The sequence below is a fragment of the Camelus bactrianus genome, chromosome 1, assembly GCF_048773025.1.
Source record: "Camelus bactrianus isolate YW-2024 breed Bactrian camel chromosome 1, ASM4877302v1, whole genome shotgun sequence".
NCBI lineage: Eukaryota > Metazoa > Chordata > Mammalia > Artiodactyla > Camelidae > Camelus > Camelus bactrianus.
In genome coordinates this window covers 81,272,279-81,288,865 of record NC_133539.1, presented here as the reverse complement: position 1 = coordinate 81,288,865, position 16,587 = coordinate 81,272,279, and the positions used below count along the sequence as shown (strand labels likewise).

Below are 16,587 nucleotides of genomic sequence, written 5' to 3'. Positions count from 1 at the left end.
CGCTTTTTAAAATTATTTTATTTTTGGTTCAGGATAGGAAGAAGCCGTGCTTAAATTGATGGCCGATCGTTCCCAGACCCCCGCTGCTGCTGCCACCCACACCCTTCACCCACTTCCTGGCAGGCAGCATCTAATTAATATGGCAAGAAAGCTCTGCCCCTTTCCCTGAAGGAGTGTGTTAGGACTTGGGGGTTGGGGGTGGGGAGGCGTCGAGTATGCACTAGGATTCCTGGTGTTCCGATCTCAAAACAACAGCAAAATGGATTCTATAACAGTGATGTCTTAGTCAATGCAATGAATCGGCGTCTGAGGCAATTCAAGTGAGGGTAAATGCAAACCAAGGGGGCTGGGGGAGGTAGGTGCTTTACAAAGGACTAGCCCTAGAGACAGAGAAAACACGCGCGCGCGCGCGCACACACACACAAACACACACACACACTCCCGGGAGTTCCGGTCTGATTGGGGAAAAGCAGGGAACACATCCCTTTCACCTGCTTAAGTTCAGCCATAAAACTGAAATGTCACAGCCACAAAGTCAGATAGCATAGACAAGGCTGAGTTAAAACCATAAATAAAGGTGAGTGGCAGACCGGCATTTACGAGAGAGCTGAGATAGAGTCCGGGTGCGGACGGCAGAAAAGGGGGAAGGGGAGGCAGCTGCCATAAAAAGACCAGCATAGCCATAGCTGCCCCCTCGGAGCGGCAGGTTCGGCTTCGTGGGGACAGTCAGGCTCACAATGCCATCTTACAGGTAGCTGAAAAACGTGAGAAGCCAGTGCCTTTATTCACCCTGTTGTTATTCTAGCAGAAAGGGACGGTGGGGTTTCGAGCCTCGGCACGAGTCGACTGCCCGGGGTTTGTACACACACACACACAGACACACACAGACACAGACACACACACACAGACACACACACACACAGACACACACACACACACACACACACACACACACACACACACACACACACACACACACACACACACACACACACACACACACACACACACACACACACACACACACACACAGGCTTTTCATTTTAATGCTCTTACACTGGTCTAAGAAGAAACCGGCATAAGCTCCACGCGCTCTCGGGGGAGCCTTGGTCACCACCAAAGGAGGACACGTACCGCACAGCCCTTGCCTTGGGGGTTAGCCAAGAGCACCTCAGCAGCCCCTGAATCAAAATGAGAATCCAGGTTCCCTCTCGTCGCATTCGCCCGCCTCTGTCCATCAGCCCCAGCCCCAATCCACGCACCAAGCCCATTCACCCTGACCCAAAACACTGGAAAGAAATCAGAAAACGTGTTCTGCTCACCCTCAGAGCCGAGAGATCGATTTCATCCAGGCTGCGAGCCGGGGAGTCGCTCGCCATGTCGACTTCTTCGCGGGAGAAATGGACCAAAACCACCCCGAAGCTTCTCCCTTGGAAATTCCACCTTGGTCTATTTCACTCGCGTCCTCATGCGGGTGTCGCGCCAGAGGCCCGGGGCCCAGCCTCCCCCGCCCACTCCGGCCCCACAGCGCCTGATCGCGAGCCTCCGCTTGCCGGTCCGCCGGGTCCGGGAGCCCAACCTGCGCGGATTTCCAAGCCCAGAGCCGCGATGCGTGTGGGCTGCGCGCCCTGATCGGCTAAGGGCGCTGGGGCTGCGTGGGTGTATTTAAATGGGACATGCTTCTTTGCTTGTGCGTGGATGGCGGCTGCATTGGCTGTTATAATGAGACACATCAACTCCTCCACTCAGCTGGGGGGGTGGGGGTGGAGAACCACACAGAACTGTCTATCACCGCTTCCTGGGAGGAGTAAAGGGGTTGGGGGGGATGGGGGAAGGCGGAGGAGGCGTGGTCTCCGACTGGGGAGAGGCCGCGCTTCCTGACCCGGTCCCTCTGCACCAACGTGGATGGGGGAGGGGCGCGCACTCTTTCAGCCCAGGCTTTTGCGGGTTAATCGGGCTGGATCTGAAGAGCTGTTCCCGAACCGTGCTATGCTTATCGTAGGGACAAGGGGGCTTTATTTTTGTGTGTCCAATTCGTATGCTGCAGCAAAATGGCCCTTCAGTCGCATTTTGAGGGGTTCTCGGCAGAGTTCAAATGCCCTAGCGCTGAAAAAAAAAATCCTGAAGGGGGAAAAAAAAAGAGTGACGCCCTCCTCCCCCATTAATTATTTGTGGGGCTGGAGTAACGCGGGCTGGTGCAACCGGTGCATATAAGGACTTGTGTGCAAGGAAGGGGATCCGCCTCCAGCCGCGGAACGAATGGGGGAGACGCGCACTCGAGCGGGGCACGCAGCCCCGCGTTTCAGCAAATTGCAACTGCAGCCCCCGGGATCCAGGATGGCAGTTCTCCAGGGCCAGTCACTCGCCGCCTCGGGGCTGGGAAGATCCGCCAGAAGCGGGAAAGCTGGGAGAGCTGAGCTCCCTCTGGCCTCGCCACACCCAGGACCTGCCCGTGCCGCAATTCCCCCACGGAAACGAATTGAAACGAGAATTGTTCTGCGGGTGCAGTGGCTTGACTGCTTCAGGTAACTCCAAAGGCAACACTGGGTGAGGCAGCGCACGCCGCCTCAGGACCCTCCGTTTCCCTTTCAGGCAGCGTTTCGGCGGCTGACCCACCCAGATTAATACAGAAAGTTTGGCTGAAGGATAAGATGTAACACAGAAGATGTACGGAGTGAGAGCGATTGCACTCCACCCGCTTTCTCATTTAAAGGCTGAACGATTACTGTGGTAAACATGACATTCTGTAATCAGCAGTGTGAAGTCACTTCCCCCAACCCCCTCTCACAGCCCTTCCTCTCCGGCCTTGGCCAGGCGAAATACATGGGATGAAACGCTAAAATTGAACTTTTCTCCAAATACAGCAGTAGCTTTATCTGCACCTCTGTTAAGAAGGGAATTTTCTTCTGGCCAAGTGCCCTGAGGTTTTATTTAATCGTGTAGAGCGAATATCAGCTTCAGAATAAGGCTTTTGAATGAATGAATGAAAACTAATGCAGTTAGTTCATCAGGATTGCAGACCTTAGAAGACTTTCAAACGGCATTCGGTTAGCATTGTGCTGTTTTTGTTAATAATACTGCATTTATTTATTTGCATTGTGCATCATGAAACTTGTTCCACATCTGTGTAGCCACAACAGTTTAGGAGCTTTGGCCATTAAAACGTCAAACGTTTAAATGTGTCATATTCAAAACATTCGATTTGATTTCTCATTTTCTAATAAAATCATCCAGCTCGAGGTAGTAAGTTATCTGCCGTAAGCCACCAAGTTATGTCGAAATGATGTAAAAATCTACCACTTCCCACCATCGTCCTTATTTTTCCCTTCTGTGTCTTTTACCCTTAATCTAGATGACAAGTTCGTGTATTGTCTCAGTGTTGAAAGAAAATAATTAAGATCAGGTATTGAGATCTATGAACAGAACTATTTTTAAAACTCTGAACATATGAAAAATGAGGTAAACATTTTTTCAAGGGGAACCTTCATTTTATACCCCAAATTTTATTTGAAACATCACAAATGGGTCATTTCTTTCAGCATTAGTCAGCTGTTCAGGCCATGAGCATGTCATGATACTGGCACTAAATTCTACCTTCAGTTTAGAATCAGATTAGAAACCTATATGTTCAGTACAGTGGGGTATATACTAAGTGGGGGAGGGCTGTCTAGGAGCCTGAGAGGATGATGAGAGTCAGGTGGAGGCAGGGATGCTGAATGCAGGAAATACCATAAAAGGAGAGATTACAATAGCCAAGGAACCTCCAGCTGGAAAGGGAAGGAGGAAACTCCAGGCAGTCTGTGCTAGAGGTGAAGTAATTGTGATGCCTGGGCTGAGGAGGAAAGCAGAGGTCAGATCAGGTAGAGTTTTACATGCCCCCTTAAGGAATTTGAACTTTATTTTTTAGACCGAATGCGTATCAAATTTCAGCCATTTCAATACAAATTCCTAATTTTGCCATACCAGTATACCTCCTGGGCAGTTGTTATTTACTTAACATTTTTCTTTAAATCAGCATTTTTCTCTTTTTCTTATATTTCACTTAAGAGGAAACATAAATCACTACTGTGGACAGAAAGCTAGCAACATCTGCTAAAAAATAGAAGAGAACCATTAAAATAAATACAATGGAAAATAAAACAATATTATTTAATTCCAGCTAACTATCTACCCTGAGGCCTGCTCTTACTTTGTTAAACCAGAGATTAGCAAATGCCAGAAAAGATATTCAAAACTTGACCAAAGTGAAATTTTCTTCTTGATGTAATCTGAAGGATTGAAAGAATCGTTATCATTTATGTGCAGTTTGAAAGCCTGCGAAACAATATGATATGATGTTTATGTCTGTCTCAATATGTAGATAACCATAAAAAGCATGGACACAGACAGGAAGAATACAGGTCAACTTCAGGATAGTGAGGAGAGAATAAAAGAAAGCAAAAAGGAGGCTTCAACAATGATATCTAATTTCTTTCTTTAAAAAAGTGCTTAAGCAAATATTGTTAAGTGTTTGGAATTGTTAAATCTAGATGGGAAATAGGGTAGCACCCCAAGGGGCTGCCCACTAATTGCCAAGAGAAATGGGGCCACACACACATGCAGAAGGTAAACTACTTGCATCCCCTGCCCTGCAGCATATCCTGTCCTGCCCTCCTTCCCACTACAGTCAGCAAAACAACCACTCAGAATTAGATAGCACAGATAGGCAAGTGAGATTTCCAGACACTAAGATGAGCAGACAAATCACCAATCATTCATGGAAGTCTATTATTTGAAGGAGAGGCACTAATTTCAATCAATAAATGAATCAAAAGCTCCAAGCTAGTTTTAATAGAGCAAAAAGAAGTTTAATAATGTATATTTTTTACCCTCAGAGAGATATAATACAGGACCTTACATTCATAAAACAATTAGCTTATTATGAAAACGAACCAGTTAGAGGACAAATTAAGAATATGTTTATGGAAAATTTTTTAGTGAGTTGAACAATAATAACTAATAGTATTCTGCAGATACTCTTAAAGCATTCACATATTAACACATTTAATCTTTATAATCTTACAAAATACTCAATATTGTTAACATTCATTTTACAGATGAGTAAACTGAAAAATAGAAAGGTTAGTTAACTTACTCAAGAAAACACAGTAATAAATGGCTGAACCAAAATTTGAATTCAGGCTCTTAATCACCATGCTACAGTGACTCAGGCCAAACTGAATTAGTAAACTAGAAGTTTGGGCCCAGCTTTCTCCCAGATTACAGGAGAAAGGAGAAAGCAATAAGCAAACATGTAAGTAATATGGAGAAAAAATCCAGAAGTTTCAACATTTGTCTAATAGGAGGCTAGAGAATGAATAAAAGGAAATACTCAAAGAAATGATAGAAAATGTTCCAATATCTTTAGGTTAAAAGCTCTCATTTAGTGTATAAGTAAAAATTACCACACTTGAACACATCCTGAAGCAATTTCAGAGCATCAAGGACACAAAGGTTATTCTAACTGGGCCACCTACATCAGCAACAATTGATGCTAGTAGATAATGGAACAAAATATTCTATGGAAATTGTTTTTACCTTAGAATTCTCTACCTAACTAAATTATCATTTAAGAGAGAATACAAAATAATGACATTTTCAGATAAAGAAGGATTAAATGGTTGATCATCTGGTAAAAAATTATTGGAAAGTATATTCCATCAAAGAGAAAATGGAATCAAAAAGAAAACTGCAATACAAAAGACAATGTAAGCAAAGGTAGCAAACTCTTACCCACTTAAAGTCATTCTCTTTCTTCCTTGCTGACAAAATTCTGATTTGGAAAATTTATCTTCCATGTATTTCAAGAATATGGGCTCACCTCAGCCCCAGAGAAATAATGAATGCTAGCTGGTCGAAACTCATCACAGGAATTCTGTCCTCTTTCCTAATGATTGATTCAGTCATAGGCATATCATGCAACACTAACTGAAGAAAAGCCTGGTGGGAGTTGTAAGAATGGTTTTCCTCTTCAAAAACTGAAAAAAGAAGGGGAGAGAAGAGAAGCAAAGGGAAGGGAATGGGAGGGAAGGGAATGGAAGAAAAGGAAAGAGAAGAGAAGAGAAGATGGCCAGAAGAAGCTTCCTGCCTGTGGTAGCCATCCTCCAAGATGGCTGCCAGTGAGCCTCACCTGGTATTTACACCCTTGTGTCGTTCCCTCCAACATAGAATACAAAGGACTTCCAAAATTGGATAATAAAAGGCATTTCAGCTTTTACCTTGTTTTCTGCGTTCACTTACTCTCAGGCAGGGTTTCTCAGCCTCAGCACTATTGACATTTTGGGTCTGAGAACTCATGCTGTAGGGGGCTGTCCTGTGTACTGCTGGATCTTTAGAAGCATCCCTGGTCCCTATCCACCAGATGCCAATAACACCTTCCCATTTGGGACAAGCGAAAATGTCTCTAGACCTTGCCAAATATCCCCTAGAAAGAAAGAAACCTGGTTGAGAACCATTGCTCTAGGGGAAACCAGCCACTGTGTCCTGCAGACATTCATGCATCTTGCCAGCCATGTGAGTAGGCTGCCTTGAAGTTGATCCTCCACTCCAGTCAAGCATTCAGATGACTGCAAGCTCTGCTGGCTCTAACTGCTACCTCATGTGCTGTCCTAAGCTAGGTCCACTGAACCAAGCCACTCCCAAATCCCTGGCCCACAGAAACCATGATAAATAATAAATGTTATTGGTGGTATAAGCCACTTGATTTGTTGTGCAGCAGTGGATAACTTCTACACTGACTTCAGACAGGGCTGTCTGTGGTTGTAACAGATGGACCTATAGCAGCCACCTTCCTACCAGGTTTGGATGAGCTTGAGAAAGAAAGCAGAAGATGAAAAGCAATTGGATCCTTAATCACATCATTGAGCCACTAAATTAATCCAGGAGTAAGCTATATCTTCTTTATATGGGACATAAGTTTTTCTCTCTTTGTATAAGCTACTTTTAGTTGTGTACTCTGTTGTTTGTAGCCAAACACTTTCTATTACAGAAAATAAACATTAAAACTTTTAATTAAGTCATTATTATTGCTTATTTACTGAAGAAAAAGAATGAAGCTGGAGGAATAACCCTCCCAGACTTCAGACAATACTACAAAACTACAGTAATCAAACCAGCATGGTATTGGCATAAAAACAGACATATGGATCAATGGAACAGAATAGAGAGCCCAGAAATAAACCCACACACCTACGATCAATTAGTCCTCAACAAAGAAGCCAAGAATATATAATGGAGAAAAGACAGTCTCTTTGACAAGTGATTTTGAGAAAGCTGGACAGCCACATGTAAATCAATGAAATTAGAACACTCCCTCACACCATACACAAAGATAAACTCAAAATAGCTTAAAGATTTAAACATAAGATCAGACACTATAAATCTCCTAGAAGAAAATATAGGCAAAATATTCTCCAACATAAATCTTAGCAATGTTCTCCTAAGGCAGTCTACCAAGGCAATAGAAATAAAGGCAAAAATAAGCAAATGGGACCTGATTAAACTTAGAAGCTTTTGCACAGCAAAGGAAACTATAAACAAAATGAAATGACAACCTATGGAATGGGAGAAAATATTTGCAAATGATGCAGTTAACAACAGCTTAATTTTCAGAATATACACAACAGCTCATACAACTCAGTAACAAAAAAATAAACAACCTAGTCAAAAAAAAAAGGGGGGGGGGTGACACCTAAATAAACATTCCTCCAGTGAAGACATACAGATTACCAATAGACACATGAAAAAAATGCTCAACTAATACAGAAATGCAAATCAAAGCTACAATGAGGTATCACTTCATACCAGTCAGAATGGCCATCATTCTAAAGTCCACAAACAATAAATGCTGGAGAGGGTGTGGAGAAAAGGGAATTGTTAGTGGGAATATAGTTTGGTGCAGCCACTATGGAAAACAGTATGGAGAGTACTTAAAAAACTAAAAGTAAACTTACCCTATGATCCAGCAATCGCACTCCTGGGCATATATCCAGAGGAAACTCTAATTCAGAAAAATACATGCACCCCAATGTTCATAGCAGCACTACTTACAATAGTCAAGACATGGAAGCAACCTAAATGTCCATTGACCTATGAATGGATAAAGAAGTTGTGGTTAAAAAAAAAAATTAAGTTGTGGTATATATATATAATGGAATACTACTAAACCATAAAAAAAGAATAAAATAATGCCATTTGCAGCAACATGGATGGGCCTGGAGATATTCATACTAAGTGAAGTAGGCCAGAAAAAGAAAGAAAAATACCATGTAATACCACTCATATGTGGAATCTGAAAAACAAACAAACAAACAGATACAAGTGAACTTATTTACAAAACAGAAACAGACTCATAGATATAGAAGATAAATGTGTGGTTACCAGGGGAGCAAGGGCAAGAGGGAGGGGTGGAGGAATAAAATGGGAGTTGGGGATTTGCAGATACTAACTACTATATATAAAATAGATAAACAGAGATGGTCCCACTGTGTAACACAGTGAACTATAGTCAACACCTGGTAATGACCTATAATGAAAAAGAATATGAAAAGGAACATATATATATATGTATAATTGAATCACTATGCTGTACATCAGAAATAAAAAAATTTTTAAAGTCTTTATTATCACTGATTCACAAAGTAAAAAGAAATAGTGATAATCTAAAACTAACAATCTTATGAGAATAAAGGGAAAGGAGACAGAAAAGCATGTTAAGATTTTGTCTGATTTGGAGATATATAGAGATACTTTCTCTAATCACAGAAAAATGTAAGTCAATTATGCATGATAACAATAAGGTATCACCTCACACCAGTCAGAATGGTCATCATTCAAAAGTCCACAAATGAGAAATGCTGGAGAGGATGTGGAGAAAAGGGAACCCTTCTACACTGTAGGTGGGAATACAGTTTGGTGCAGCCATTGTGGAAAACAGTATGGAGAGTACTTAAAAAACTAAAAATATACTTACCATATGATCCAGCAATCCCACTCCTGGGCATATATCTGGAGGGAACTCTAATTCAAAAAGATACATGCACCCCAATGTTCATAGCAGCACTATATACAGTAACCAAGACATGGAAGCAACCTAACCAAGTCCCCCAACAGATGACTGGATAAAGAAGTTATGGTATATTTATACAATGGAATACTATTCAGCCATAAAAAAGAAATAATGCCATTTGCAGCAACATGGATCAGCCTGGAGATATTCATACTAAATGAAGTAAGCCAGAAAAAGAAAAAGAAAGAAATATACCACATGATATCACTCATATGTGGAATCTAAAAAAGAAAAAGAAGACACTAACGTGCTCATCTACAAAACAGAAACAGAGTCACAGACATAGTAAACAATTTATGGTTACCAGGGAAAAGGGGGTGGGAAGGGATAGATTTGGGAGCTTGAGATTTGTAGTTATATATAAAAATAGATTAAAAAAAACAAATTCTTCTGTATAGCACAAGGAACTATAGTCAATATCTCATAACAACATTTAGTGAAAAAGAACATGAAAATGAATATATGCTTGTATTTGTATGACTGGGACATTATGATATACACCAGAAATTGACACATTGTAACTTCAATTGAACAAAAATTATGCATGATAATATAAGAGTCACCATATAGGCAAATATAAATTAGATATTACAAACTACTTGAGTAGAAAAAATGGAACAAGGATAACATGATGAAGTCAATAAAATGAAGAAAAAATAAATAAACCAGAACACGTAGCGTAAAGGACATGTTTCTAGAGTGGTGGGGCCCACTCAGCATCCCTTCTGTTTTTGCATACTGTGGTAGGTAGACTAATGCCCTCCGCCTGCCAAAGATGTTCATGTTCCAGTCTGCAGAACCTTACCTGGCAAGAGGGTCTTTGCATGTGTGATTAAATTAAGGAATATGGGAAGTGGAGATTTTCTTGGATTAAGCAGAGTGGGCCCAATGTAATCACAAAGATCTTTAAAATGAAAGAGGGAAGCAGAATAGAAAATTAGGGAAAGAGATGAAATGGAAGAAAGGCACAGAGAAATGCAACACTGCTGTCTTTGACAGTGAAGGAAGTGGGCCATAAGCCATAGAATACGGGCTACCTCTAGAAGCTAGAAAGGCAAGGAAATGGATTCTCGCCTAGAGCTTTCAGAAAGCAAATCAGCCCTGCAGACACCTTAATTTTAGCTCAGTAAGACCCCTTTTGACTTCAGACCTCCAGACTGTAAGATAATAAATTTGTATTGTTTAAAGCCACTACATTTGAGGTAATTTGTCACAGCACTGATTTAAAAAAAAAAAAAAAAGCTAATAAGACTTCCTGTATCCATATTTCCTTTTGAATAATGGTCTTTTTCCCCTTGGTTACAGATCTCTGGAGAGCTGTTCCTTGGGTTTTCTGCCCACTGTTATCCAAAGGGTGAGTAGGTGTCTGAAATCAGAATAGAAGTCCCTTTCACAGAATCCTGAAACTTAAGAAGAATGGCAACAGACTGAAAGTGGTTAGTGATCATTTGTTCCAATTGTGGTACCTTACCTATAGGGATTTACTAGAGTCTTTTCATCCTTCCTATTTCTCAGAAGTTGCCTTTTTTCTATCTATTCCATGCATAGTCTCTGTGCTGTTTTTTACTGCTATGTGACAAACCACTTCAAAACTCAGTGAATAAAACAACAAGCATTTCTTTAGCTCACAAATCTGTAATCTGGGCAGAGTTTGGTGGGGAAGTTTTGCTCCACAGAGCATCAGCTAGAACTGGAGAGCCCATTTCCAAAACGCCTCACTCACTCATCTAGCAAATTTGGCCCTGGGCTCTGTGGTGAGTGCTCAGCCATGGCTGATGGCTGGAAGCTCTGGTTTCTCTCCAGGTTGGTCTCTCCATGGGCTGTTGAGGCTTTTTTATGGCATGGTAGCTGAGTTCCAAGAACAAGTGTCCCATGAGAACCAGACAGAAGCTGTATCACTTTTTATGGCCTCGTCTCAGAAGTCATTTGACTTCAGCAACACCATTGTCACAAATCTACCCAGATTCAAGAGGAAGACATTTACATCACACCTTTCAACAGGAGGAGTAGCTCAGTCACGTTATAGAAGAGCATATGGTGCAAAAGAAATTGTTGCAGTATTTTGGGGAACTAAACTCTAGCACATCCTTCCAGCCATGCTCTGACCTCAGTATCTTTGCCTTTTGTTCATGTTAACCAGAGTTGGTTTCTGCTGTTGCTTGCAATCAAATAATATATCAGGCATAAGCACAAACGTGTTAGAATAAGTATAAATATTTAAATTCTTTTATTAGAATCAGAGTGTATAAAAGCAAAGCAAAACAACCCCAATAAACTAAGAGTACACAAATCTGCCATAGAAAATTGATCAAATTTGACCAGGCTACAAGGCATAAGTTTTGATCATTTCCAAAAGGCAGCAATCATGGATACCACATTCTCAGACCCCATGACTAAGAGATTTCAATATTCATGTCACAGATTTATCTAAATAGATTCACAGTTCTTGGCCCCTCTTCACTAAAATCACTTTTGTCCCTTCCTGCACTTAAACTTGCTCCTAGAGACACAATCAGAAATTTACTATCATCTTAAACAGCTCTGCCTTAGAGAACAAAACTTCAATTTTCCATTTTCCAGTCACACACCCTATCCTTCTAGCTTCCAGGTAGCCTTTGCTAATATTACCACTGTTTTCAGCCTCAGAGAGACTCCACTTCTGCCAATGGTGGCATTCTTTCTTCTTTTCCATTGTTTTTTTCTCTTCCTTCCCTTTTTATGATGGACCTCAAAGTGTTTAGGAGCCTGAAATTCAATATATTGTATTCCATATAGTACGATCTGAGGTGAAGAACATGGCCTCTGGAGTTGAACTGCCTGAGATCAAATCCCAAAATAGAAAAAGAAAAACAACACAGTTGCTTTATAGTTCTCATTTCTTATTTTAGATAGGTAGGTTGATAGATAAATTTTTTTTTAACCCAGTTACCCTGGAACAATAATGCCAAATGACTACATCTCATTTGTATTAAATAGGTTCAGAGCAATATTCCTAATTATCTAGCACCTTTTAATTCAAAAGATAAACACAACATGTTACCTAAAAATACCAGTATTACACTTTCCCCAAATATGGAAAACTATTTTTACTAAAAATTTGGCAAGCCCTTTCAAAACAGCATTTTCTGTTTTCATTCTTTGAGAAATTTCTAACAACAAACATGCATAGAAACTTTAACATGCAGCTATAAGCCTTCAATATTTACTGTAAAACTTTGTTTATAATTTTTTGAAAGTTGCTTGAACTTAAATCCTAAAGCAGTTTTAAGTTTAATTATATTCGAGCCAAATAATGGAGTTTTCAGCTTGTTTTTCCTCAATATTTTTAGGACCTAACCTAGTGTCTTGCAACAGTTAGCATTCCATACATGTCTGGTCAATGACCAAACAAACTGTAATAGAAATGATAAAAGGACATCTATTCTGACAACCAGGGCCTGTCTGGACCATGTCAAAAGCCTGTGGTGCTTTGCTTCCTGCTGGCTATCTCAATTAGTTTCCACTTTTTTTCTGCAGAACTTTGCTACACAACTATATCCTGTTTAATTTTAGATTCTAAGCCTCCCCTACCCCACCATACACAAAATAATTTTCAGTTTTTTAGTTCCTGTCCATATATTTGAATGGCACACCCCACTGGTTAGCCTGGAGCTGGGAGAGTGTAGTAGTCCAGCTAGATCTTTACATGAAGTCATAAGGTACATAACATAAATGTCTTTATCAGACTTTTAGAGCTGGAAGGAAACTTTGAGATAACTGAGACCAACCCTCTCATTTTACAGATAAGGAAACCAAGGTCCAGAGACACTATTTGACTTGCTCAATGTCACAGAGTTAGCACAGGAAAAGTCTTTGGGAACTAAAGGATCTGTGCTTTAGAAAAAAAAAAAAGCGAGGCTGTATTTACTGTTATTGTTTCCCCAAGATTCCCGATTCACTGTTCCTTCTACCATACCATGCTGCACACCAGATACCATCCACTTGTGTCGTGCTTTTTATCTAAAGGAAACTGTAAAGTACACAACTGATCTATTTCCCTTAATGAGTGGGCTGCCTGAGATTTCCAAGCTAAATGAGTGGGTTTGCCATGCCTGGTATTGCCTCTAGTGGGGGAAGAAGTGCCAAAAATAGAGCCAAGAAGCTTGTCTGAGTGGGTTCTTTAAGCCAGAGAACCTAGGTGACAAAACAAGGAATGGGGAGTTGTATTGGTCACTTGGCCAAAGAAGGCAGAGGCCAAACCTCTTCAGAGATTTAACACACTCTCTTCATGCAATTACATGGATGACTTGTGAGATCGACACTGGAATATGTGTGAGCTCTCTTATAGCACTCAAGATACTATACAGTAGTTTTGTTGGTTTTCTTTTCCACCATGGAGCTACTGAGCATAAGGAATTTTTCTTATTCAGCTCTCTTTCTCTAGTACCTAGCATAATGCTTGCAATAAAGTGGTGCTTATAAAATTAATCATTAAATCAGTTAAAGAAGTAGTCTATAGAGGTGGACAGAACTGGCCGCTTTGAAGCCAGAAAACGTCGGACAAGTCTTTTGAGACTTCTGGGTGTCAGCATTTTTTATTTGTTAGATTTTGCATAACTAGTTGATTCTGAGAACAAGCCAAGAGTCCTATGGCTATGATTATGTCAAAGGCTGATAATAAAAATCAGTTGTGGATCCACGTTTCTCATCTATTCACAAAGAACGTAAATTCATTCATTCATTAATATATCCATTCATCAAAAACATGTATTGAATACAGGAATCATCAAAATGGTCTCTGCTTTTATAATTTAGGCAGTGTTTCTAAAAGTGTGGTTCATGTGCATGTGTATCAAAAAAAGGGGTAGGACTTACATGTAGACTCCCAGAATACTGAGGGATCAGGGCTCAGGAATCTTCACTTTTAAACAAGCACCTTCCCAGATGATTTTCCCCCATTCTCAAATATTTATTGAGCATCTTTGATAGGCAAGGCTTTTACTTAGACCAAAGTAATAATGAGAGTTGATTATAGCTCTGAAAGTATGTTAGTCTATTTGGGTTCCTGTAACAAAATACCATAGATTAGGTGGCTTATAACAACAGAAATTTATTTCTCATAGTTTTAGAGGCTGGGAAGTCGAAGATCCAGGTACTGGCAGATTCAGGGTCTGGCAAGAGCCTGCTTCCTCACAGAGAGCCGTCTTCTCATTTGTGTCTTCAAATGGCAGAAAGGGCAGTCTAGGTCTAGGGGGTCTCTTTACTAAGGGCACTAATCTCAATCATGAGGGCTCTGCCCTTTGACATAATCACCTCCCAAAGACCTAATCACCTTGGAGATTAGGATTTCAACATAAGAATTTTTATGGGGTGGGGAGGGACATACATTCAGTCCACATCAACATGAGACAAAATCCAATCTCATTAGTGAACATAATGAAACTTAGTTAAATGCACAGATGTCAGAAAAACTGAGAGGGGTAGAAAGAATTCAGGACAGAGTCCAGTTTATGAAGAAAAAAAAATAGTATCCTAAAGATGGTTGGACAGAGGTTCCAGACATTTATAGATGTTATTGTTAGTCTTTCAGTGAAAAGGGCCCAGAAGAGTTGCTTAGAGTTCTTTGTCTTCCAGCATATACATCACCAGCTTCTACAATCAACAGCATATTACCATAGTTATTTGTTTCTCTCTCTCCTCCCATGCTTTTTCTTTGCTAAAATATATATTTTTTTAATCTTTGACATCATGTCATTTTCCTCTAAATATTTCAATAAATATCTCAAAAAGGGGAAGGGATTTGAGTGTGGGCTGTGCTTAGTGATGTGCTTGCAAAACATAAAGTGTGAAAGGGGGCAAAAGTAAATTTACAGTAGAGAAGTTTAGCAAACAGCAAACACTACCTTGGCCAAGTAATCAAGATTAACAGGATCAGTGATAAATCATATTGATAGAATGCACCCATGACAAGATATAATGAGAAATGCACTAGTAAACTTTTAATAAAGTGTGCTATTTAGTTAGTAGTAATGTGATAATACTGGTTCTTTAGTTGTGACAAATGTACCAGAGTAATATAAGATGTTCACAGTAGGGGAAACTTGGTATGAGATATATAGGAACTATGTACTATGTTTATAACTTTTTGGTAAATCTAAAACTATTCTAAATTTTAAAGTTTATTATAAAAATGGGAGGAATATAACAAACTGAATAACCTAGAAGAAATGGATAAACTTCTAGAAACATACAAAATTAAATCATGAAGAAGAAAATCTGAAAAGACCAATATGAGTAAGGCGAGTGGATCCATAATCAAAAATCTCCCAACAAAGAAAATCTTGGGACCAAATGGTTTCACTGGTGAATTCTACCAAACATTTAAGGAAAAATTAATGCCAATCCTTCTCAATCTCTTCCAAAAAATTGAGGAGAGAGCACTTTCATTTTACAAGGCTGTCATTACCCTGATACCAAAGCCAGATAAGGACACTGCAAGAAAAGAAAACTATAGGCCAATATCCCTGATACATATACATGCAAAATTCAGTTTGCTAATATTTTCAAAATACTAGCAAACCAAATTCAACAGCACAGTAAAAGAATCATACACTATGATCAAGTGGGATTTATGCTTGGAATGCATGGATGGTTCAACAGTGTATATTGTATATTCAATATCTTGTAGTAACTTATGGTGAAAAAGAATACGAAAACGAATATATGGATGTACATGTATGACTGAAGCATTATGCTGTACATCAGAAACTGATACAACATTGTAAACTGACTATACTTTCAAAAATGGTAGGGGCAGAAAGACAATCCACTATCACATCAAAAAGATGACTTGTCTCAAACTAGGTCAGAGACAGATATTTTTGCAAGATATAACTCATAGCCACCTTGTACAAAGATACCTATATTCATGATAAATTTCTTAGCCACTTTTCTGGTGGACTTGAATGAAATTGAATTTTGTTCTGGAAACTGGTACTGATCCACCCAACAGACTGCCAGTCTTAAAGGTCCAGTGAACTTGAAATAGTTTTTCTTTCTAATTTGTTCTGTATTGAATATCTTATCAATCTCTTTTTGTATGAAATAGGAGTGAATCTTTGAATGAACCTGAGTAGAACCTTTTTCCTTGAATGTTTTATGATAATAATATGTTTACATATGTCCATAGTCACATTATCTGAAAAAATTTTAATAGCACCTAGCATCATCATCCTAGTATCATCTAATACCCAGTCGTATTTGTATTTGGCTATTATATTCAGATGATTCTTAAGCTCACCATGGTTTAGGAATCATAGGCCTCTGTTAGACTGATTGGAAGAGCTAATAACATCAAAGGCTTTCTTTGTAAAAGGAACATCAAAGTCCATGCATGATCAAGGTATGGATGCTGTAGTCCATGGGTTCCAAACTTTTCTTACATATTGGATGCTTTTGATAATTTGAAGCTACGGACCATCTCCTTAGAAAACTGCACTTCT

At 39.9% G+C, this 16,587-nt stretch overlaps 1 protein-coding gene across 7 annotated transcripts in view; it reads right to left on the bottom strand.

The window, feature by feature from the left end:
- TNIK (TRAF2 and NCK interacting kinase) overlaps positions 1-1,770 on the bottom strand; it is a 361,554-nt gene extending 359,784 nt beyond the window's left edge. For 4 of the 7 annotated variants that reach the window (XM_010947772.3, XM_074367887.1, XM_074367886.1 and 1 more), the window contains exon 1: positions 1,323-1,768. In XM_010947772.3, the coding sequence (XP_010946074.2) occupies positions 1,323-1,379 (57 nt within the window). In that variant the 5' untranslated portion in view covers positions 1,380-1,768. Of the gene's footprint in view, positions 1-1,322 lie in introns of all 7 variants that reach the window. The other 3 variants (XM_074367889.1, XM_074367884.1, XM_074367892.1) reach the window with 3 other exon arrangements.
- Between the last annotated feature and the right edge of the window lie 14,817 nt (positions 1,771-16,587).